The sequence below is a fragment of the Scyliorhinus torazame genome, chromosome 7 (genome assembly GCF_047496885.1).
Source record: "Scyliorhinus torazame isolate Kashiwa2021f chromosome 7, sScyTor2.1, whole genome shotgun sequence".
Classification (NCBI taxonomy): domain Eukaryota; kingdom Metazoa; phylum Chordata; class Chondrichthyes; order Carcharhiniformes; family Scyliorhinidae; genus Scyliorhinus; species Scyliorhinus torazame.
Window position 1 is genome coordinate 136,322,004 of NC_092713.1, and position 22,716 is coordinate 136,344,719.

General features: G+C 42.9%; 2 protein-coding genes and 1 long non-coding RNA gene across 10 annotated transcripts in view; 2 read left to right on the forward strand and 1 right to left on the reverse strand.

Annotated features, from left to right (window-relative positions):
* Positions 1–1,858, forward strand: part of prrc2c (proline-rich coiled-coil 2C) — a 131,872-nt gene extending 130,014 nt beyond the window's left edge. For all 7 annotated transcript variants that reach the window (XM_072511540.1, XM_072511545.1, XM_072511546.1 and 4 more), the window contains one exon: positions 454–1,858. In XM_072511540.1, coding sequence (XP_072367641.1) covers positions 454–720 — 267 coding nt within the window. In that variant the 3' untranslated portion in view covers positions 721–1,858. The remainder of the gene's footprint in view (positions 1–453) is intronic.
* Positions 1,160–8,554, reverse strand: myoc (myocilin). Of its 2 annotated transcripts, none has more exons than XM_072511547.1 (4): positions 8,031–8,554; positions 7,255–7,341; positions 6,967–7,095; positions 1,160–5,609 (listed from the first exon to the last, which is right to left on the reverse strand). In XM_072511547.1, the coding sequence occupies exons 1-4, from the start codon at positions 8,458–8,460 to the stop codon at positions 4,825–4,827; spliced, it is 1,431 nt and encodes a 476-aa protein (XP_072367648.1). In that variant the 5' UTR covers positions 8,461–8,554; the 3' UTR covers positions 1,160–4,824. The 2 variants fall into 2 exon arrangements, with proteins under 2 accessions (XP_072367648.1, XP_072367649.1); XM_072511548.1 differs by having other exon boundaries at positions 7,285–7,341; positions 8,031–8,545.
* A 66-nt stretch (positions 8,555–8,620) lies between these two features.
* Positions 8,621–22,035, forward strand: LOC140426594 (uncharacterized). The gene is made up of 3 exons (XR_011948237.1): positions 8,621–8,756; positions 20,445–20,513; positions 21,660–22,035. It is a non-coding gene; the product is annotated as an uncharacterized lncRNA (long non-coding RNA).
* The last annotated feature ends 681 nt before the right edge of the window (positions 22,036–22,716 follow it).

Sequence of the window (22,716 nt, forward strand, 5' to 3'; positions counted from 1 at the left end):
TTGGAGGAACAGATCTGACACCCATCCATACTGCAGTTACTAGAACTTGAAAACTTGCAAGCATATCAGATTTGCAGCCGCTTTACAGTATAAACCCATTGGAAGCCCACTATGAATTTCTCAGGTATTTGAATCATCACAGCAATGTTGTCTTGTTGGGAATTTGCATACATTAAGTAGGGCGGTTTAATCATTTTGAACATGTGTTTCTGTATACTATAGAGGGTACTGCCAAAAAGCTGCTCCAGAGAAGCTAGTTTTATATTTCTGCAACCAATTATTGCCTGTGAGCTGTCTTTGGGTTGGTTTCCAGCACACCGTGAAAGAGACACAATTTCTGTGAATGCTTTCCAGCTCTTTGCCACATTACTGGATTTATTTTTAGTGTGTAGCTCCAGTTCTTGTCCAAAAGGCTCATCAAAGCACTAATTTGTTTCCCCCTTTATATTTAAGGCTAAGCAGCGAGCTGAGGTGCTTCAGTCCACACACAAGTTCTTCTCTGACCAGCAGCAGCAGCAGCAAATCAAACAGCCAATGAGCAAAGTTCACAAAAATGACAGCAGTGGGAGTAAACCAACTGAGAGCGGAACAGGTGTTACAAGCACTAGAGACGAGAAGGTGGAAGAAAAACCCAACCCTAGTCAGGCTGCCATGTCAAAACCCGTTCGAACTGGACCAATCAAACCTCAGGCAGTTAAAACAGAAGAATCAAAATCCTAAATTGCTGATAGAACAGAGTAGGTGTTCTAAACATCCTCTGGGTGTAATGAGAGCTCTTCTCTGTGAGATAAGAGCAGAAAAGTAGAGCTCAAAACATGGAATTTCTTTTATAACAAAGAAGTGAGATGTGAAGTAGTTAAGCGAAAGCTGAACTATTTCGAGATGTGCAGAATCAGATGGATCATTATTTTGAGCAACAGTCAAGCCCAGATGTGTAAACTAATCCTATGATGAACATTTAATGTTGACTTTTGAATCTTGAAAATTTGAAAAGGCAATGTCTGACTTGTGTGGCATTTCCTTTCCTTGAAATAATCACTGAAATTAGATAAAAGTGGCCAAGCCAGTGAATGAAGGCTGACCAGTTTTATGCTTTTTAAGACAGCAATTTAATAATCTTCTTGTTAAAATGTATCATTTAAAATTTTTCATAAGCTTAATTACAGTGAAGTCCACAGTGATTCACCTATGACTGAGTTAAGCTCCCTTTTTGAGCCTATTAAATTCCAATTGTGTTTACGCATACACCATTTTAATCACAAGTCTAATATTGCCTTTTTTGATTGTATGCTAGTATTATAGTTGTAGGATGTACTGTATTATACTACGTGAATGTAAGATATCTTGTCTATCTGCTTATGATCAATCATTAATTAGTGACTGTGCTAGCAACACAGCTGTTTTTATTACAGAAATCTTACCCAGGTTTGATACAAATGAGGTTCTGATGAAGGTACAAAACAATAGAGAGTTGCTGTTATTGGTATTCGAAACCTTGGCACAAAGCGTGAGCTAAAAGATTGATTTATTGATGTGTATATTTTTGTCACATGGCTGGGGTGGCACAGGGAAAGCTACACTGCTGAGAAGGCTGCTTACCATCAGTAATGTGTTTTGGCAGTCCGTTTTATTTGCTTACTTTGAAATTTCAGCTGTGATGTCTAATTTTTGAGATTTGTAATCCACCTGTACTGTGTATTCGTTTGGCATTGTACAGAAGTTAACAGCCACATTGGTATAGAAATATTATACTTTAATTTTTTTCTTTTGTACAGGGTTAACGCACTATTAAATATGTATGATCCTATTTACGATTAATTTGGTTTGGTTACATAACTAATAAAAATATGCTCTGAAATTTTTTCAGATTCTTTTTTACCTTGTTTTAATAGTAGCAATTTATATTCCGGTCCTCCACTTTGAATTAGAGTACTTCTCAATGTTGCCAGGTGCAGTAAATTTTGCATTATCAAGAAACACTGACTTGAATTATGACCATGAATTTGCATATCTTTCCCTTGCTCCCCTTTCTCTGGCCCCTTTCAGATATCACATTTTTCTTGAAGCAAACAACAGTAGTATATATGTATGATACTTCAGGGCCAAAATGACACAGTTGGCTGGCTGTTATACAACTCACAAACAGGTCATTCGACCCAATTAGTCCATAGCATCCTCCCATCTTTTCACATCTAAATCTATACTTATCATCTCCGTGGGTTACAGGAAGATATAGATGGAATGGTCAAATGGGTGGATAAGTAGCAGATGGAATTCAACCCTGAAAAGTGTGAGATGATACACTTTGGAAGGAGTAATCTAACAAGGAAGTATACTATGAAACGTCTGACACTTGGAAGTTCCGAAGAACAAAGGGACCTTGGCGTGTTTGTCCATAGATCTCTGAAGGCGGAAGGGCAGGTTAATAGGAGGTGAAAAAGGCATATGGGACACTCCCTCTTATCAGTCGGGGCAAAGATTATAAAAGCAGGGAGGTCATGATGGAGCTGTATAGAACTTTGATGAGGCCACAGCTGGAGTACAGTGTGCGATTCTGGTCGCCACATTAGGAAGGATGTAATTTTACTGGAGGGGTGACGATTCACCAGAATGTTGCCTGGGATGGAACATTTAAGTTATAAAGAGAGGCTGGATAGGCTTGGGTTGTTTTCTCTGGAGCAGAGAAGTGAACTGATTGAGGTGTACAAGATAATGAGGGACATTGACAGGGTGGATAGGGAGCAACTATTCCTCTTGGTTGAAGGATCAGTTATGAGACACGAGTTCAAAGTTATGGGGTGGGAGGTTGAGGGGGAATTTGAGGGAAAACATTTTTACCCAGAGAGTAGTGATGGTCTAGAATGCACTGCCTGGGAGGGTGGTAGAGGCGGGATGCCTCACATCCTTTAAAATGTACCTGGCATGCCATAACATTAAAGGCTATGGGCCAAGTGCTGGCAAATGGGATTAGGTGGGCAGGTTAGGACCTTTCATGCATCGATGCAGAATCGATGGGCCGAAGGGCCTCTTCTGCACTATAGTATTCTGTGATTCTCTTCCCTTATCCCACAAATGCTCATCTAGATTCCCCCTTAAACGCATCTATGCTAATTGCCTCAACTACTTGCGGCAGCCAATTCTTTACTCCGGGTGAAGAGGTTTCTTAATTCCTTATTTGATTTCTTAGTGACTACCATATTGGTGGTCTCTAAGCTCTTCCCCACAAGAAGAACCATTCTCTCTCTGCTCACTTTATCAAAACATTTGTATTGTTTTAAAGACCATTAGGAAGTCACCACTCTGCCTTTTTTCAAGAGAAGAGCAATCCAGTCTGTTCATTCTTCCTACATATTTATACTCGCACAGTTCTGGCACCATCCTTATAAATGTTCTCATTACCCTCTATAATGCCTTTATGTAGTTTTTATTACATGGTGACCAGACTCTCAAGTGTGGTCCATCAAAGGTTTTAGCATCACTTCAATACTTTTCAATTTTATGGAGGTTCCTACTCCATTTTCTTTTCTTAAAAATAAATTTAGAGTACCCAATTATTTTTTTCCAAATAATGGGCAGTTTAGCATGGTCAATCCGCCTAACCTGCACATCTTTAGGTTGTGGGGGTGAAACCCACACACACTGGGAGAATGTGTAAACTCCACACAGACAGTGACCCGGGGCTGTGATCAAACCCATGGCCTCAGCGTCGTAGGCAGCGTGCCACCCTGACTCTCATTTTCAACGCTTTCCATATGCTCCCAGCCTAAGTGATTTACATAAACAATGCTGATTGATATTGTTTACACTTGTATGGGAAAGGAACATGCAAAAAGTCTATATCAACTTTAACTTTTATTTTACAAACGGTAAAAGAAAATCCAGTACTGGTACTTGGAAAACTTAGAACATATTTAAGTACTGGGTGCAGAGATCCAGCCCTGTTAAATTCTGTGGATGCACGTTTATCTCTTGGTAAATTAAATTCTTAACTCAGACCAACCGTATCCAGTCCAAATTGAAACACTTAGTTTAGTGATTTGCTGGCACATTCTTTTTGTGCCCCAGTACATGTACACTGACCTTGCTTATCCTCCGGTCTAATCAAAATAGTACGGTTCCATTTTTTAATGATTCTCTTCATATAAGTTTTTTTTAATGTTGACCAACAAGGTGCAGCAATTATTTTTTAAATTTACATTTACATGTCTTTTTTCTCTGTTCCAGAGATGACTGAAGCAGTCGGGAGTATGAAAGATAACTTATAGTGCAGTCTGATTTTTGGTGGTCTTTTTTGTATGTGTTCACCTACAGAAAAGTCAAACCATTTGAGTTGGACCAAGTTTTGTTTTTAAGCAAGTATTGATTGCCAATTCATTGACCCAATTTTGGATTCCTTCCACATTTTCCTTCTCTCCCCTCCCAGTGAACCTTTAACGTTTGACCGTGAAATAAATAATCTGGTTGGTGATTGAACTATGTCTGTAAGCCAACTAAACTCATATTCTCAGCTGTACTGAATGCTGTCAGATTGGTTTACAATGAGGCTGCAGTAAGATTTTTTTGCAGGGATAATCTGATGATCACGTTATAGATTTAAGAGTTATTTTTAATCAAATTGAGCATCATGTGCATCACGGCTGTTCAAACTTTTAAGGTTGAATTATTTTAACATTTGCTTCCCTCCTAAATGATGATGTGGTCTTCTCTGCTCTGGAATTAGTTCTCAAATTACTGCTGTGCTATAATTAGCCATTATATACATTTTTATTTGAATAGAGAAAATAACAATTTGTTTCTTGTCCATCGAAGATACTTTTGAGGCCTTCATACTTTTGAAAGCCTAATATCATACATGACCATGTTAAAATTGTCCCAAGCCAGGATCTTCTTTTCTGCTGGATTGTAATCAGTCATACTGTTGTAACGGTAGCGGTTTTCAAATGGGATGTTCAGCACCTTGGTACTGTTTGTATTGGTGTTGTAGGCAAAATTGATGATGGCGTTGTGATTGGAATAGCTGTTTAGTGTGTAGAGAGTTCCGCAGATCATAAAAGAATTAGCAACCGATCTTCTGCGTATCGCCGTTGTCCAGGTTTGCTCCGTTTCCAGAGTGTTTGAATCCAATTTGGAGATCACAATGGCTCCTTGAGCCTGATTGGTGCTGTAGGTTACCCAAAGCCCCAGCTCATCGACCGCCAAATCTATGTCTGTGTAGCCACCCCAAGAGTACGGGTAGACTCCTCGGTAGCCTGCGTTGGGCAAGTCCTTTCGAACTAAAATGGTCTCTGTTTTCATTTCATATCTCAGTAAGGTCCTTGACCTGCGTTTCTGGTAATATAAGGACCCTCTGTAAATGACACTCCCTGTGCTTTCTATTGGTTCTGGCAGCATATAAACTTTGTTGGGGTAGCCCCTCATGAACTGATCTAGGTCACGATACTCGTACAGCTGCCGAATGTCAGTGCCAACTGTGTTGATTCTCCAGATGGACTCCTTGTTGTGAGGTGGTGCAGGCTCAGGATCTTTCATCCAAACTCCGTACTTCCCTACAATGTTGTCTGCTTTTTGGAACGTAACTGGTTCTCCCACCCATTCTAGCATTCCACAACCTGAAAGATTAAGAAACCAGTTGATTCAGGCACTGCATATAGCTTTCTTGTACTGCACAAGCAAGGACTTGTTTCCCATGTCAGTTAACTGAATCTGAGAGCTGTCCCCCTGATTGAAAGGCTACACTACATCTAACTAGGGGTGGCTTGGCCTTTTTACCCTTTGGGGGGGTAGTCCAGAACAAGGAAATCTAATCCAGAACTAGGCCAACCATGGGTAAAAACACAAAGTGTAACGGAAATATGTTATTCTCTTCCCAAAGGTCGTGGGTGTTGGGTTTTTATTGAGTTGGGATATTAACGGGATATGGATCAAAGGTGAACAAGTGGAGCTGAGGTAAAGATCTGAAACAATCTAATGAAACAGCAGAACAGACTCACAGGGGGTACCACAAGGTATTGTTCAAAATTTACAGCAGGAGACTTTGCAAAGTAGAATTACTGGTTTTGTTGGGACCTGGAATTGTCCAATTTTTGAAAGAAAATGCTGGAAAATCTCAGCAGGTCTGGCAGCATCTGTCAAAGCCATCAGACTCGCAACATTAGCTCTTTTCTCCCTACAGATGCCGCCAGACCTGCTGAGATTTTCCAGCATTTTCTCTTTCGTTTCAGATTCCAGCATCCGCAGTAATTTGCTTTTATCCTTTATTTTATGTCAGATTTTTGACCCTGATTTTCCTGGGATTTGAGTTTTTTTCCACTTTCTCTTCAGGGGTGTCCGTGCTGTTTTCATAAGGTACCAACCATGTACGACAGGCCTGAATGGGCAGGGAGAATTTACTTCCTGTCGATCATTTGTGGACCGTTTTGATTTTGGTTGTAACGTACCAACCTACAATCCAATCATACTTTATCTCCCTTTCCACCCTTACTAAATTTGACCCGCGTATGGTAAAAGCTGTTCAACGAGACTATCAGTACTGTGAACTTTTGATAACCGTTTAATTCAGTAACAACTGCACCAAAAGGTTGACTTGAGTGCTGCTCTGGAATTCCTTCTCTAAACCTCTCGGTGACTCTACCTCTCACTCCTTTATTAAAGCCACGCGCGCGTTTTTTGGTCACCTCATCTCATCTAATCTCTTGTTTGTGGTCCCGTCTCCCGTGAAACATTTTGCAGCATCTGGTACAGTCAAAGTGTAAAATACAAGTTACCGAACCTCAATGGTGCCTTTTCGCCGCCTGCTGGTCGCTTCATAAACTTCGCATCTTGATATCCGATAATACGGAGCCGGGGGCAGGGGTGGGGATAAAATCGACATGCACAATGTGTCTCCCCCGCCCCCCCCCCCGGGATTTTTGCTACAAACGGTCGAGCGGCGGGCTCTTTAAATGCATGCACTTTATTTGCAGCTACCTGAACTCTGCTGCAGTGTTGTGGTTGGCCTGTCAGCATCGCCCCGCTGTATGAGCCTGGAAGCTGGGATCTCTGTGATCTCCGATTTCAGCTCTTGGTATCCAGGATTTTCGAAACTCCAATTATAGACTGGGGATAGAAATCATTATTCCGCATTTTGCAAATGAGAAAATCGCCACGCAACAACAAAAGTTATCTGCAGTTTAATATCGCGGGCAACCTTCAGAATTATTTTCTCTCAAACAATTCTCTTAAATCACCACCTTACAGGAGGAATAACGGGTTTACTTTTAAAGGAATCTTTGGATTCGGACTCACCACCTCGGTCTGGCTGTGTTTTCTGTCGAGATGATAAACTGGAGACGCCCTGCCTCCCTGAAACAAGACAAAATATAAACAGCTTTTTCCAGAGTCTGTCACTGTCACCAGGGTAAATGTACCCCCTCCCTCCCTCCCCACAGTCTCTATTGCTTTCTGTCATATCTAAAAGCAAATCAAAATTGTACAAATCACATCACATGGAAGGCTGGACAAATTCGTCATTTAGTTATAAAATACCAATTTGAGAAGTAACAATTTTTAAAGTGCTGGAAATGGCCAACAATCGGATTTTCCCAGTCCCGGCTGGGAGATTCATTCTCTGCATTTCCAGCGAGGATTTCACTTTAGACTCAGGTTAGTGTTTAATTTATTCATCACGCGCCTGTCGCTGCAAAGCAGTTGATGCATATAAATAAGCGGATGATACTTTTAGTTAAATTGTTGATGTCTTTTATAGCTGCTGGAAATCCAAGAATCTGGATCTCTAGCAGCCGGGAGGCAATGTTTCACTTTTTTTCTGTCTAAACCTCTGGTCATGCAGATTCCTGAGCATTCCTGGGCGGCACGGTAGCATAAGCACTGTAGCTTCACAGCGCCAGGGTCCCAGGTTCAATTCCCGGCTGGGTCACTGTGAGTAATCTGCACGTTCTCCCCGTATCTGCAATGGCCAAGCCCTCAGCCCAGTGCTAACAAGGTGGAAAGCCCTTCCCCCTGGGTAGTGCCTGGAGCTGGCATGTCCTTACCGCCTTGATGGGAGTCCTGGAGAGTTTGCTGGCTGTCGGGACACTGCTTGGCTCGGAGGTGAATGTTCTCCTGCTTCATGTTCTCCAGCCGCCTCAGTAAGTCCAACTTCTCCATCTGCAGCCTCCGGACCTCACCCTGCTGCTTGGGCGCCGGGCTCAGGCTCTCCCCCGGGGGGTTGGCCTCCAGCAGCCGCAGCCTCTCGCCCAGGGACTCCAGCGCTCTCTGCTGGGCAGTCCTGTACGTCTGCAGCTCGCGGACAGCGGCCAGAGCCTCAGCGGCCTCCGAGCAACTCGCCTCTTGAGGGCTGGGCACGGTAAAGGAGTAAATGCATCGGCCATCCCGGCTCAAAGTGCGGGAGAAAGTGGGCGACAACTGGCCGGTGGCTTCCACGATGAGGGAGGCGAGGGCGAGCAGAGAGGTGGCGATCATTGTGACTGCTGTTCCCCGGGGCAGTGAAGAGGGATGAGCTCGAAGCTCCACAGTCCCAGGCTATTTATAACTGCCTTTCCAGGGGCGGGCACAATTGCATCAAGATGACAAAAGGCCAACTCTCCACACCTCCCACATCTGGAACTTCTTATTCATCACGTCGGGAATGAAAGGATCCCGAATCTGTAGGACTCTGGGGGAGGAAGTTGGCAGCGACTGCAGTGGAGGCTAGCACCAAAGAGCCGAATGGCCTCGAGTTCTCTCAGTGAGGGAGGGAGTTGGTATCTTCACTGCAGGTAAACTCGGTAATTAATCCTGGAAATGACCCCTCCAGCTCCGAAAGAGCATCAAACTGGAGATTTCACTCGATTCTGCCCAAGCTTTCCAGCACTTTCTCCCATTTTGATTTTTAAAAAATCTTCAGCTCTGCTCCCACACAACCCAATGTCCCCTCTTGACATTCGTTTTTCTTTTCATGGCGATTGCTGGTTGATTGTCCACATAACAGGCACCATATTAAATGTGGGGTCACATTAAAGGCAGGCGCCTTTTAAGGCAAATTCCCTATCTCTGGATAGGTCTCGTCCCTTCAATGTTTCACCATGATCGCTGACCTACGATTATTTAATAATTTCTAAGGATTATTTTTCTCACAGGAGCTGACATACAGATCTCACAGTTGAACAACTGGACAGGAGTCGGGTCCGGGGCGGGGGGGGGGGAGGTCAGAGTTACTCCTGAGAGCTGTTTGTGTGCAAATGAGCTTCGTTCCCATTGAGATAGCTGCTGTCACTAAAGCTCATTCCAGACTTGCTGTTGTTTGCGCGGGTAAATGGGATTGAGCCCTTTAAAGGGACTAGTTTGGGATTCTCCAGCATCTGAGCTAACCCCTTCTCCCTCCCCCCAACCCAAACCCCACTCCAGTCCAGCCCAGCACTCGGGGGTCAGCCTGTTAACCTTCTTGGAGACAAGTATAAATACAATGTGAAGGTCACCCAGACCCCTCCACTGAAATAGATAGGTGTGTGTGTGTGTTACTCATTCTGTGTGTGGTCAAAAAACCTTTCGTCCTCTCCAAACCCAGCACAAGTTAAACTAATGCCTTGAGTTATATGAATCCCTGGAGCGCTCTAACGGGAGCTGAAGCTTGAACTTGTGAATGCAACCAGCCCCGGCGTCTGGCAAGCGAATGACTTTAGAAAGCCTCATTAAGTAAAGCACTGCGGATGTTGGGAATCGAAGATGCTGGAAAATATGTGGAATTCTTTGCGGCAGATGGGCTGGAGAGTCTGTGTCGTTCAGTATGTTCACGGCTGAGGTGGACAGATTGTTCTTGGTTTTTCATTCAGATTAAATGTATCAGCCTGATCTGGTGTACAGCCCACTCTCCACCACCGGCTGAGGGACACAGCACATTCACCAGCTCTCCCAGGAAATGTAGACACAGGTTCGGTGTCAGCCAGAACTCTGGTTCCTTGTTTGTCTCAGGGTTGGATGGTTGTTGGTTCAAGTGCCTCTGCCAGAGAGCTGCGAACAACACACACACACACATCTGCCCATTCAGTTGGACCATTGAAGCCTCAACTGCTCCCTCCAGTGGATGGCAAAGATGTTCTCAATGCTCTCCCTCGCCAATGTTTATCCCTCAATCATTCGCCATTCGCTTTAAAACAGATGATCAATCTGTTGTTTGGGGAGCTTTGCTGCGCACAGTTTGACTTCTATATCTCCTACATTACAGCAGTGACTACACCTTACTGAAGGAGGCTGGAGAGGAAATTGCTACTGAAGGAGGCTGGAGAGGAAATTGCTGAGGCCTTGACAGAAATCTTTGGATCCTCGCTGTCTTCAGGGGATGTCCCGGAGGACTGGAGAATAGCCAATGTTGTTCCTCTGTTTAAGAAGGGTAGCAAGGATAATCCCGGGAACTACAGGCCGGTGAGCCTTACTTCAGTGGTAGGGAAATTACTGGAGAGAATTCTTCGAGACAGGATCTACTCCCATTTGGAAGCAAATGGACGTATTAGTGAGAGGCAGCACGGTTTTGTGAAGGGGAGGTCGTGTCTCACTAACTTGATAGAGTTTTTCGAGGAGGTCACGAAGATGATTGATGCAGGTAGGGCAGTAGATGTTGTCTATATGGACTTCAGTAAGGCCTTTGACAAGGTCCCTCATGGTAGACTAGTACAAAAGGTGAAGTCACACGGGATCAGGGGTGAACTGGCAAGGTGGATACAGAACTGGCTAGGCCATAGAAGGCAGAGGGTAGCAATGGAGGGATGCTTTTCTAATTGGAGGGCTGTGACCAGTGGTGTTCCACAGGGATCAGTGCTGGGACCTTTGCTCTTTGTAGTATATATAAATGATTTGGAGGAAAATGTAACTGGTCTGATTAGTAAGTTTGCAGACGACACAAAGGTTGGTGGAATTGCGGATAGCGATGAGGACTGTCTGAGGATACAGCAGGATTTAGATTGTCTGGAGACTTGGGCGGAGAGATGGCAGATGGAGTTTAATCCGGACAAATGTGAGGTAATGCATTTTGGAAGGGCTAATGCAGGTAGGGAATATACAGTGAATGGTAGAACCCTCAAGAGTATTGAAAGTCAAAGAGATCTAGGTGTACAGGTCCACAGGTCATTGAAAGGGGCAACACAGGTGGAGAAGGTAGTCAAGAAGGCATACGGCATGCTTGCCTTCATTGGCCGGGGCATTGAGTATAAGAATTGGCAAGTCATGTTGCAGCTGTATAGAACCTTAGTTAGGCCACACTTGGAGTATAGTGTTCAATTCTGGTCGCCACACTACCAGAAGGATGTGGAGGCTTTAGAGAGGGTGCAGAAGAGATTTACCAGAATGTTGCCTGGTATGGAGGGCATAAGCTATGAGGAGCGATTGAATAAACTCGGTTTGTTCTCACTGGAACGAAGGAGGTTGAGGGGCGACCTGATAGAGGTCTACAAAATTATGAGGGGCATAGACAGAGTGGATAGTCAGAGGCTTTTCCCCAGGGTAGAGGGGTCAATTACTAGGGGGCATAGGTTTAAGGTGAGAGGGGCAAGGTTTAGAGTAGATGTACAAGGCAAGTTTTTTACGCAGAGGGTAGTGGGTGCCTGGAACTCACTACCGGAGGAGGTAGTGGAAGCAGGGACGATAGGGACATTTAAGGGGCATCTTGACAAATATATGAATAGGATGGGAATAGAAGGATACGGACCCAGGAAGTGTAGAAGATTGTAGTTTAGTCGGGCAGTATGGTCGGCACGGGCTTGGAGGGCCGAAGGGCCTGTTCCTGTGCTGTACATTTCTTTGTTCTTTGTACACTAAAAGGTACTTAATTTACTGTAATGTGCTTTGGCATTTGAAGCCATGAAAGGTGATATATAAATACAAATGTTTTTTCCCTCCATCAGTTTAGCTCCTAACTGGCTAAAGAACACCATTAAAGTCACCGTTCCTCTTACAGCCTGGTCATTCATTCTAGGGCACTGGGTTTGTTGGTTTAGTTGGAGCTGAGCACAAAGAATCCCAACTTAATCTCCGAGTAAGGGGGTCACCCATTTAAGGCAGAAATGAGGAGGAATTTCTTCTCTCAGAGGGTAGTGAATCTGGAATTCTTTGCCGGAGTGGGCTGTAGAGGCTGGGTGGTTAAGTATGTTCCAGGCTGAGATAGAAAGATTTTTAATCAGTAAGGGAATTAAGGTTGTGGGGATAAGGCGGGAAAGTGGAGTTGAGGATTGTCACATAAGAGCGGCACGGTGGTCAGCACTGCTGACTCACAGGGCTGAGGACCCGGGTTTCATCCCGCCCGGGTCACTGTCTGTGTGGAGTTTTCACATTCTCCCTGTGTGTGTGTGGATCTCACCCCCACAACCCAAAGATGTGCAGGGTAGGTGGGTTGGCCATGCTAAATTACCCCTTAATTGGAGGGGGAAAAAATTAGGTACAAATTTTTTTTTAAAAAGAGGATCATCACAAAGAAAATAGAAGCAGGAGGAGGCCATTCGGCCCTTCAAGCCTGCTATGCCGTTCATTATGATCATGGCTGATCATCAAGTTCAATACCCTGATCCTGCCTTCCCCATGTCCCTTGATCCCTTTAGCCCCAATGGTTATATCTAATTCCTTCTTGAAATTACACAACATTTTGGCCTCGACTACTTTCTGTGGTAGTGAATTCCACAGATTCACCACTCTGGGTGAAGACATTTCTCCTCACCTCAGTCCTAAAAGGTTTACCCCTTATCTTCAATCTATGATTCCTAGTTCTGGACTCCTCCACCATTGGGAACATTCATTCTGAATCTATTACAACTCATTGAATGGTGGAGCAGTCTCAATGGGCCGAATGGCCTGCTTCTGCTCCTTATGGTCTTGGCCAGAGATAATACTGATCCCTGGAATTCTCTGCCGGGAGTGTCTGCTGAATGAGTGGCCGGGGAGAGGGCTGAAGACAATAGGAAGGGAGTATTGTGCATGTCAGAGACTTTGACTCTCCTGATATACAATGAAGGGCAATGTGATTTGATGCATGGTTGAATGTCAGACAGGTAGCCACAGAGGTAGAGCGTCAATATCATTAGGGTACACATGGAAGTTGGCTGTGCAACCGCAGATGTTGTCACTGAGGTAAGCCTGTAAATGAGGAAGAGAAGGCAAATGATAAATCTTTGCGATCTCCCAAGGAGATTGTACAGCAGCAGGAAAAGAAAAGCAATTGCTCAGATGTGTTGATTACATCCATAAGGTAGTATGAAATTATGAAAACTTTCATCTTGATGACCTAAGTTTAGTTGGAATGGGATATCTCGCAGCCTTCCCGTCAATTAGACTTAATGAGTTTTCACATATTTTCTGCCCTCAAAGTTGTTGGGAGTGCGTGTTGATAATGGCAAAACAAGGAAACAGACCGCTGATGAATAATGAGGACAAACTGTATTTCCTCAATCAATGAAATTAGAAAATTAAGAAATAAACAGAGAAAAGAGTGAGAAGGAAGGTGAATCTGTGTCAACTGAGATACTGAAAGAAAAAAGAGAGGGGAAAAGGTTAGCGGGTGAGGGAGGTTACTGTCATGTGAGAGTACCTTTAAGAAATGGATGTTTAAGCAATGCACCTTTAAGAAATGGAGCTGATCATATTACTGAAGTGATGTCAGAGGGTGGGGGGAGCTGAGCTCACTTCTGCTTTTTGAGTTTCAGTTTGAGAAGGCAGCTGGGAGTGTCTGTGTGTTTTGCTGTGAGCTGCAGGAAGAAACACAGAGCTGGTCTGTTGATTTCTGCAATCCAAAATTCTATTAATATACTGAATGTAACCTAATGTGCTATTATTGAAGGTTTGAAGTCATTTGGATGTTTAAAGGAACCGTTTGAAGGATTATTTAGTATTGTAGTCTTTTGGGGTTATCTTTGAAGTAATGGGTGTTAAGATATTCAATGTTTGTTTTTAAAAGGTTAACTTCTCTATTAAAAGTTGTGGGTCGGTTGAACTCCATGAAACACTTTGGGGTTCTGTAAACCCGGACCCATAACAGTTACATACAAAGATGTAATGGAACAAAAGGCAGAGAGAGTGGGAATAGTAATTGTCAAGAAACCAAGCATTGGTCCAGAGTAGGTGTTAGTAGCAGAATAAAGGTCATCATTACCCTAAAGCAAAATAGCAGAATGTGTTAATAGCAGAATACAGGTCAATACTGCCTGAAAGAAAAATAGCAAATTGTGGTGGGGAAGATAAACTGAATCAAGAGAGAAAAAAACTGAATAAGAAAAAGTAGACGTTAAAATCTCCAACACTTCTGCTGCTTCCCAGCGCCGAGGACCCGGGTTTGATCCTCACCCCGGGTCACTGTCCGTGCAAAGTTTGCACATTCTCCCCGTTTCTGCATGGGTCTCACCCCCACAACCCAAAAAGCTTTGCAGGATAAGTGGATTGGCCACGCTAAATTGCCCCTTAATTGGAAAAAAAAGAATTGGGTATTCTAAATTTATAAAAACAAAAATCTCCAACAATTCACGACCTGAAAGAATAAGATTCTACACTTCTACTCATTTACTTTGTAGGGAAGGAATTTGCAGTCAAAAGTAATTGCAGCATCTTTAAAAGGGTATTTCCTGTGGCAACTTTAACTGGCAATTAATGGACAAATGCAGCAACTTTATGAAAATCCCATGATGGTTAAAACCAAGATGATGATGTGAGTTATAAGATCGTCGATCTGAAATGTTACCTCTGTTTCTCTCTATCGATGCTACCAGATCTGCTAAGTATTTCTAGCATTCACTGTTTTCATTATAGCACATGTTGTTTGCTTTTGTACATTATACTTTTATTAATAAAACTCAGGATACCAAATGCATTTTACCAGCCTTCTCACTGTGCTACAATTAAAGATACGTGCACAAATACCCCTAGGTTTGTCTTTTCATGCATCCTCTTTAAAATTGTACCATTTGGTTTATGTTGCCTCGCTTGATTCGATCTACCAAAAAGCATCATTACACACTTCCCTATGTCCTTCAGAAATATGTTACTATTCTCTTCACTGGTTACCACATTTTCATGTAATCTGCAAATTTTGAAATTAATAGGGCAGCACGGTGGCACAATGGTTAGTACTGCTGCCTCACGGACTGAGGACCCAGGTTCGATCCAGGCCCCGGATCTCTGTCCGTGTGGAGTTTGCACATTCTCCCCGTGTTTGCGTGGGTTTAATCCCCACAAGCCAAAGATGTGCAGGGTAGGTGGATTGGCCACACTAAATTGCCCCTTAACCAAAAAAAAATGAATTGCATACTCCGAAAAATTTTTAAACTTTGAGATTATACCTACCCTGTATATCCAAGTTCTGGTCATCAATACATACCAAAAAGATCAGTGTATCGCAATACCTCCCCTTGGGGAAACACCTGGAACACCTCTAGCCTGGAAACCAACTGTTCGTCACTACACTCTGCTTTCCATCCTTTGCCAATTTGGTATTCATGCTGCCATTGTCCACTTGCTCCCATGGCTTTAACTTTGCTTAACAGGTCTATGTGTTACTTTACTAAATGCCTTTTCAAAGTTCATATATACAAGAACCACACATCAACTCTCTCCATTACTTCATTGAAGAAAGGTTATTCCAACACAATTTTCTTTTTCCAGATTCCTGCTAGCTTTCATTTTAGTATCCCATATTTTCCCAAATGCCAATTAGTTGTGGCCTTGGTTGTTATCGCTCAGACTTACCCCACCACCAACACTGGGCAGACAAGCCCGTGATTGCTGGATAGAAGACCATAAGATATATGGGTGGAATTAGGCCATTTGGCCCATCGAGATTGCTCTGCCATTCGATCATGGCTGATATGTTTCTCATCCCCATTCTCTTGCCTTCTTCCCATAACCCCTGATCGCCTTATTAATCAATAACCCATTTATTTCTGTCTTAAAGACACTCAGTGACTTGGCCTCCACAGCCTTCTGTGGCAATGAATTCCACAGACTCACCACCTTCTGATTGAAGAAATCCCTCCTCCTCTCAGTTTTAAAGGATTGTCTCTTCAGTCTGAGGTTGTACCCTCGGGTTCTAGTCTCTCCTACCAGTGGAAACATCTTCTCCATGTCCACTCTATCTAGGCCTCCCAGTATTCTGTAAGTTTCACTGAGATTTCCCCCTCATTCTTCTGAACTACATCGAATACCGACAGAGTCTCCAACCGCTCCTCGTATGACAAACCCTTCATTCCCGGGATCATTCGTGTGAACCTCCTCTGGACCCTCTCCAAGGCCAGCACATCCTTCCTTAGATATGGGGCTCAAAACTGCTCACAATATTCCAAATGGGGTCTGACCAGAGCCTCTTAGAGCCTCAGCATTACATCTCTGCTCTTGCATTCTAGCCCTCTCGACATGAATATATTCCTCTCCCCCTTTTTTGAAGAGGGGTGTTATGTTGTCAATCTTCCAGCTCATGGCACTGCTCCCATTATCAAAGCAAATTGTGACCAACGCCATTACGATATCATGACTGGCGGTGAGAACCAATTTCTCGCCCAATCTTTCTCTCTGTCCCTTTCCTCTACACTACACTACACCATTGAACAGCCACTGACCTGTGCTCGCTCCAGGAAAACTTGCACTTTTATCATCACACAGTATAAATAAACATTGTGAACTTGTATCATAGAATAGAATCATAGAGTATAGAAGGAGACCATTCATCCCATTTAAACTAGCTTCTTGGGAAACTACCATTTAGTTTATGTTGCCTCTCTTCAAAGAGCTCCACTCCTCTTTCCCCATAGCCCTGTAAATGATTCCTTTTCAAAAGTTATCCAATTCCTTTTTGAAAGTTATTATTGAATCTGCGTCTATCATTTTCCAAGCAGTGCGTTCCACATTGTAACGACTTGCAGAGTAAAGAAATTGTCCTGCTCCCCACTCTGATTCCATTCCAATATTTGCCAATACTTTCCATTTATACATTTGCATATTTTAGTGCATATTTAATCATTTTTATCTAGATTAATAGTAGTTCTGCCCAGATTTTAAGAGGACCATTAATGTTTGGAAACTGTATTTTAATGGGACTGAGCCTAGTGGAGTTTGGAAATCCATTTAACGTTTTATTGAACAGACCCCTGGCCGTGACATTTCTGAGATACAAAAGACCGTTCATTTCAAACAAGCATTGCTTTGTGAGGCACCAGAGCTGGAACATTGCCCCATGAATCCCCCACAGAGGGAGACTCAGTCGCAATTTCAGCCTTTTCAGAGACCTGAGCACAAAGTCCAGCTTGACATTCCATTGCAACACTGAGGGAATGCTGCGCTGTTAAAGGTGGCATTAAACTGAGACCCCGTCTATTCCCTTGGATGGAAGTAAAAGACTTGATGGCACTCTTTTGAGGAAGAGCAACGGTACTTCTTCTCAGTCACTCAGCCAATATTTATCCCTCAACAACACCACAAAAACAGGTGACCACTTTGTTGTTTATGTGGTCTTGGTACATGCCACAATTCATACACTGCAACTGATAGCATTTCAAAACTGCATCATTGGCAATAAAGTGATTTTGAGGTGTCCTGAGGCACCACATAAATGCAAGTTATTTCCTTTCCCTTTAGCATAGCCTTTTCTGACAATTATTAAAGAAAATGATAGTCTCCTCCGAGATGTTATTAGGTTTCAAAGCTACCCGGTAGTGTTTTAGAAGTTTGTGTTGTCAGAATGTTTGCAAGGAACCAGTGAGATCAGATGTAATGTGAAATAAGCTTATCATGTTACGAAGGAAATGCATCACTCTGCTGTGTTTTCTCAAGTCCCCAGAAATGTCAATGACCCCTTCGTCAAATTATTTTGATACTCATCTTAATACGTCTATGTTATTGTAAATTAACCTAGTGACTTAGAGATGCCTGTGAGAGAATCCAAAATGACCACCCATTAATACAAGACATCCCGAATAAATCTAATAATGAATTCCGAAGAAACCTCTTTAGACAGAATGTGGTTAGAATGTGGAACGGCTGCCAAACCGAGTAGATGTGGCAGACAACATTGATGCAATGAAGGAGGAGAAAGATGAGTGCATACATGGGAATGGAATAGAAGTATATGCTAAACGGATGATGAAGTAGAAAAGCAGAAGTTTGTGTGGAGGACAAGCACTAGTATAGACCAGTTAGACTGAATGGTTGTGTCCTACACTCTAGGTACATGAAAAGAGGGAGACATTTGTTTTGGTACCCAAAATGGACGCGTTATGACAGTGCACCAGTAGTATCCTCCCCAAGACAGGAGTCGAGAGGCCTGGACTTTCCTCATGAGTGCCAGACAGGCAACTCTAATCCAACTCACTGCTTCGTTACATTGGCAATCTATTCAGGCTTTGCACAACGGACCGTTGTAGGGTCAGTTATTGGAAGAATGCAATCTAAGGGCATGGGAAGGGCAGAGGTGGGCTTAACTGAATCAGCACCAGGTCAGAAGAGCGCTAGTCCTCCTCCTGGCCCCACAAAAGACCTTCAAATAAAGATGCAGTTCCTGAATAGCCACCAGTCATCTCTTTGCTGTCTTCTCATTGCATGGAGGAAGTGACAGTCACATTTATTTTACATTTGCCAGTAGTTTTCAATGACGATTGGTTGGATTCATACCTGGCACAGAGGAAGATGGTTGTGGTGGTTGGAGGTCAATCATCTCGACTCCAGGACATCTCTGCAGGAGTTCCTCAGGGTAGTGTCCTAGGAGGGGCGGCACAGTGGCTAGCACTGCTGCCTATGGCGCTGAGGACCCGGGTTCAATCCCAGCCCCGGGTCACTGTCTGTGTGAAGTTTGCACATTCTCCCCGTGTCTGCGGTAGTCTCACCCCCACAACCCAAAAAAGGGTAATGCTCTAGGCTCAACCATCTTCAGCTGCTTCATCAATGACCCTTCCATCATAAAGTCAGAGGTGGTGATGTTCGTTGATAATTGCACAATGTTCAGTACGATTCGCGACTTCTCTGATACTGAAGCAATTCATGTCCAATGCTGCAAGATCAACATTATCCAGGTTTGGACTGACAAGTGGCAAGTTACATTCGGACTACACAATATTCCTACAAGAGAGGATCTAGCCATCACCCCTTGACATTCAATGACAGTACCATCACTGAAACTGCCACTATCAGTATCCTGAGAGTTAGCATTGACCAGAAACTGAACTAGACTAACCATTTTCACAGTAACTTCATTGCAGTGTTAATGTAAGCCTACTTGTGACAATAAAGATTCCGCCCCCCCCCCCCCCCCCCAACCTGCTCCAAAGCCTGACCACCATCTACATGGCAGAAGTCAGGAGTTGAAGCTCAACATCATCCTAAACAAAGCAACCCACTTCATTGCTCCCTCTTCCACAAACATTCACTCCTCCACTACCGATGAGCAGTGGCAGCCATGTGTACCATCTACAAGATGCACTGCAGGAACTCACCAAGAGTCCTTCGACAGCACCTTCCAAACCCATGGCCAGTACCATCTAGTAAGACAAGAACAGCAGATACCTGGGAACATCACCATCTGGAGGTTCCCCTCCTAGTCACTCACCAACCCGAAATATATCACCGCTACTTCACTGTCACTGAGTGAAAATGCTGGAATTCTCTCCCTATCAACACTGGGTGTACCTCAAGGACTGCAGCGGTTCAAGAAGGCAATTCGCCATCACCTTCTGAATAGCAATAAGGGATGGGTAGTAAATGCTGGCCTGGGCAGTAAGTGCTGGCCTAGCCTGTGATGCCCACATCCTGTAAATGAATTAAAAAAAATAATAATTTGGTGATTCTACAACTGGTTTAGGTCCTTTGCATATTTAAATAGTCACATAGCTACTCATTTAAAGACCTGCCTGACAATATTAAATCTGGGTGGACAAATAAGTAAGAAGTTCCCCATCAGATATTTCGCTGCCAGTCAGTCATTTGACAAGAATCAGGTGGTCTAGCAGTTGAAAATCGTTGCAGAATTTGCAGTATTGTTGTTCTAGATTATAGAAAAAAAGATCAGAAAATAGCATCTTGAAGCTTTATTATCATCATAGAATTTACAGTGCAGAAGGAGGCCATTCGGCCCATCGAGTGCGCACCGACTCTTGGAAAGTGCACCCTACCCAATGTCAACACCTCTACCCTATCCCCATAACCCAGCAACCCCACCCAACACTAAGGGCAATTTTGGACACTAAGGGCAATTTATCATGGCCAATCCACCTAACCTGCACATCTTTGGACTGTGGGAGGAAACCGGAGCACCCGGAGGAAACCCACGCACACACGTGGAGGATGTGCAGACTCCGCACAGACAGTGACCCAAGCCAAATTTTATTTGATGGGAGGAAGGATATTGGGAAGTAAAACAACACTATGAGCTGAATTCTCCCATTTTGAGACTGATAGGAGAACCTACCCTATGTTTTTCATTAATTGTCTTTGTTCTCTATTTTATGATTTCTCAGGACTTGGGACAGAGTTTGCCACCCGAGTGAGATGCAGTTTTTTGATGGTCCATTGTCTGCATGCACAATGTGAGTTGAGTGACTGTTGCTGAACTAATAGTCCCTCATGGACTGCAAGTGCAAATCCCACCACAGCTGTTTGATAATGTTTAATTCAGCTAAAAATGTCTACTTGCTTAAATTTGGAAATTTTCTACTTGTCTCCAATATAATTACGTCTTAATTATTTCTATGGAACTTTCCAAAATGTAGGCGATTTCATTAAAGATTGCTTTAGATTAAATATTTCCCCCAAGTCAAACATGTGTCTTCCTCAGTTTTTACCTTCAGTAGTAATGTTTTCTCTGAAGTAGTTTTCTAAGAATTCCTAGGCATGTACATAGATTTTAGACGATGTGGTGTAACTCATTTTCTCTCCGGGAATTTAAATTTGCTGTACAATATTCCCAATCCTCTTGACCAAACTAGTTTGTAGGGGCACGCATTTGGTAGAAGCTAGCAATCCATGGAATGTATCCCGTGTTGTGCACGGGGCTTTTTCATTGTGAAAAATGTACTTCATCTAGTTATAGGCATATGGAATCATTTCATTGCCTTTCAGTACGTGTGTTCACATCTGGGATATTAAAGCTATTCTTTTATAAGAATGTTGATTACATATTTTTATTGTTTTTCTGTAAGCTTTAACAACCACTTTTTGCGTTAACAATGTGAGATTTGCAGATAGGACATCCAAAAAAGAAAGACACGTATTTATTTTACATTCAATGTCTAATTGGATACAATGGAAATATTCTTTTGCATTAAGTGCACTGTGGTGGCAAACAATTACCACATTAAAAAGGTTATATCTGGAATAATTTAGCTATCTGTTTCATTATTCATTTGTATGCCAGTTAAGATAACACACATGTTCCCTGTCCCTTGTGCCCCATGCATAACCTTCAATAATTAGTGTCCATCAATCACAATCTTCCTGCTGATGGTGAGCAATTCAAGGGTTGCTAGTAATATTTGACACTAGCTGCTCATACTTAATGGCTTTGACTTTCAAAGGCAACTTACGCCGTCCCTTGGTGTTGTAGACGTGACCCAGATATTCAATTGAAGTTTAGAAAAATTCACATTTGTCTTTTTGGACTCTTGATCCATAATCTTCTAATCTCTGGAGTGTGGAATCTAATTTGTGGATATGTTCTTCCTCATTCTTCCCAGTAACCAAGATGTCATCTAGGTAACACTGGACTCCACCTAATCCATTTAAGATTTGATCGACAGCTCGTTGGAACAATGCTGGCACTGAGATGATGCCAAATGGTCATCTTTTGTATTGAAATAACCCTTTGTGTGACACGATCATCAATAACTGCTGTGAATCCTGATCTTATTCTTTTGGTCACTCTTAACCGTTGATTCCAAAGGATTGTTGAGTCACTTTATGTTGCCCAGAATTTGCAACACAAAACAATTCTCCCAACTTGTTTATGCATCACATGAGCCTCCCCCTGGTCCTCTTCCTCTAACCCTATCAACATATCCTTTTATTCCTTCCTCCGGCATGTAGCTATTCACATTAAATGCATCTATGCTATTGACCTCAATCACTCCTTGTTACTTTCTCATTTGATTGCTTTTTCACCTGTTGTTGTTGAGCTATTGCCGTTCATATGAAAAATCTTAAAAACAATTGTTTTAAAAGTCACAGTGAAATACAAATATAGGTGAACAGGGAATGAGATGCACACTGTCATCATTAAATATTTTCAATCTGAGTGACAGGATAATACATATCAACGAACAGCACTTTTAATTATACACTTAGAGGAGAACTGTATTGGTTAATAGTTTGCTCACAAATACAACCTGCAGTTCCGACCTGTACGTGAGTGAGTTCACAAATGCCATTTTATATCAAATGTGATTGTCATTTCCAGGAACTTTGCATGTTGCATGGAAATACCTGTAAGATCCAATCCCAAATTGACTATGCCAGGAATACCAGCAGTGGCCAGTCAAGTGCCTTGTTCCTTGCTCAGGGCATACAGATTGTCAATGTCCACCAAGTTTTGTGGGCTTCTGATTCAACCTCAGGCTTCCATTTTTCCCGTTATTTTTTTTGAAAAATTGTTGGGCGGGATTTGCATCTGCAAATTGTTGACATCTACCATTTAAATGACCACACACCATTATGAAGATGGACAACATTCACATCTGTCCCAATCAAACACCCATATTTAAGTCAGTATAGCGCTGAGTGCTGCACTGTTGAAGG

What these genes read in the sequence shown, in the direction of transcription:
- myoc (XM_072511547.1), bottom strand. Translation starts at nt 8,460, where the DNA reads ATGATCGCCACCTCTCTGCTCGCCCTCGCCTCCCTCATCGTGGAAGCC. An exon ending in CCAGGACTCCCATCAAGGCG is followed by an intron (nt 7,342 to 8,030) that starts GTAAGGACATGC and finishes GTCTTGTTTCAG; the next exon opens with GGAGGCAGGGCGTCTCCAGT. An exon ending in AACACTGCAGCAGAGTTCAG is followed by an intron (nt 5,610 to 6,966) that starts GTAGCTGCAAAT and finishes TTAATCTTTCAG; the next exon opens with GTTGTGGAATGCTAGAATGG.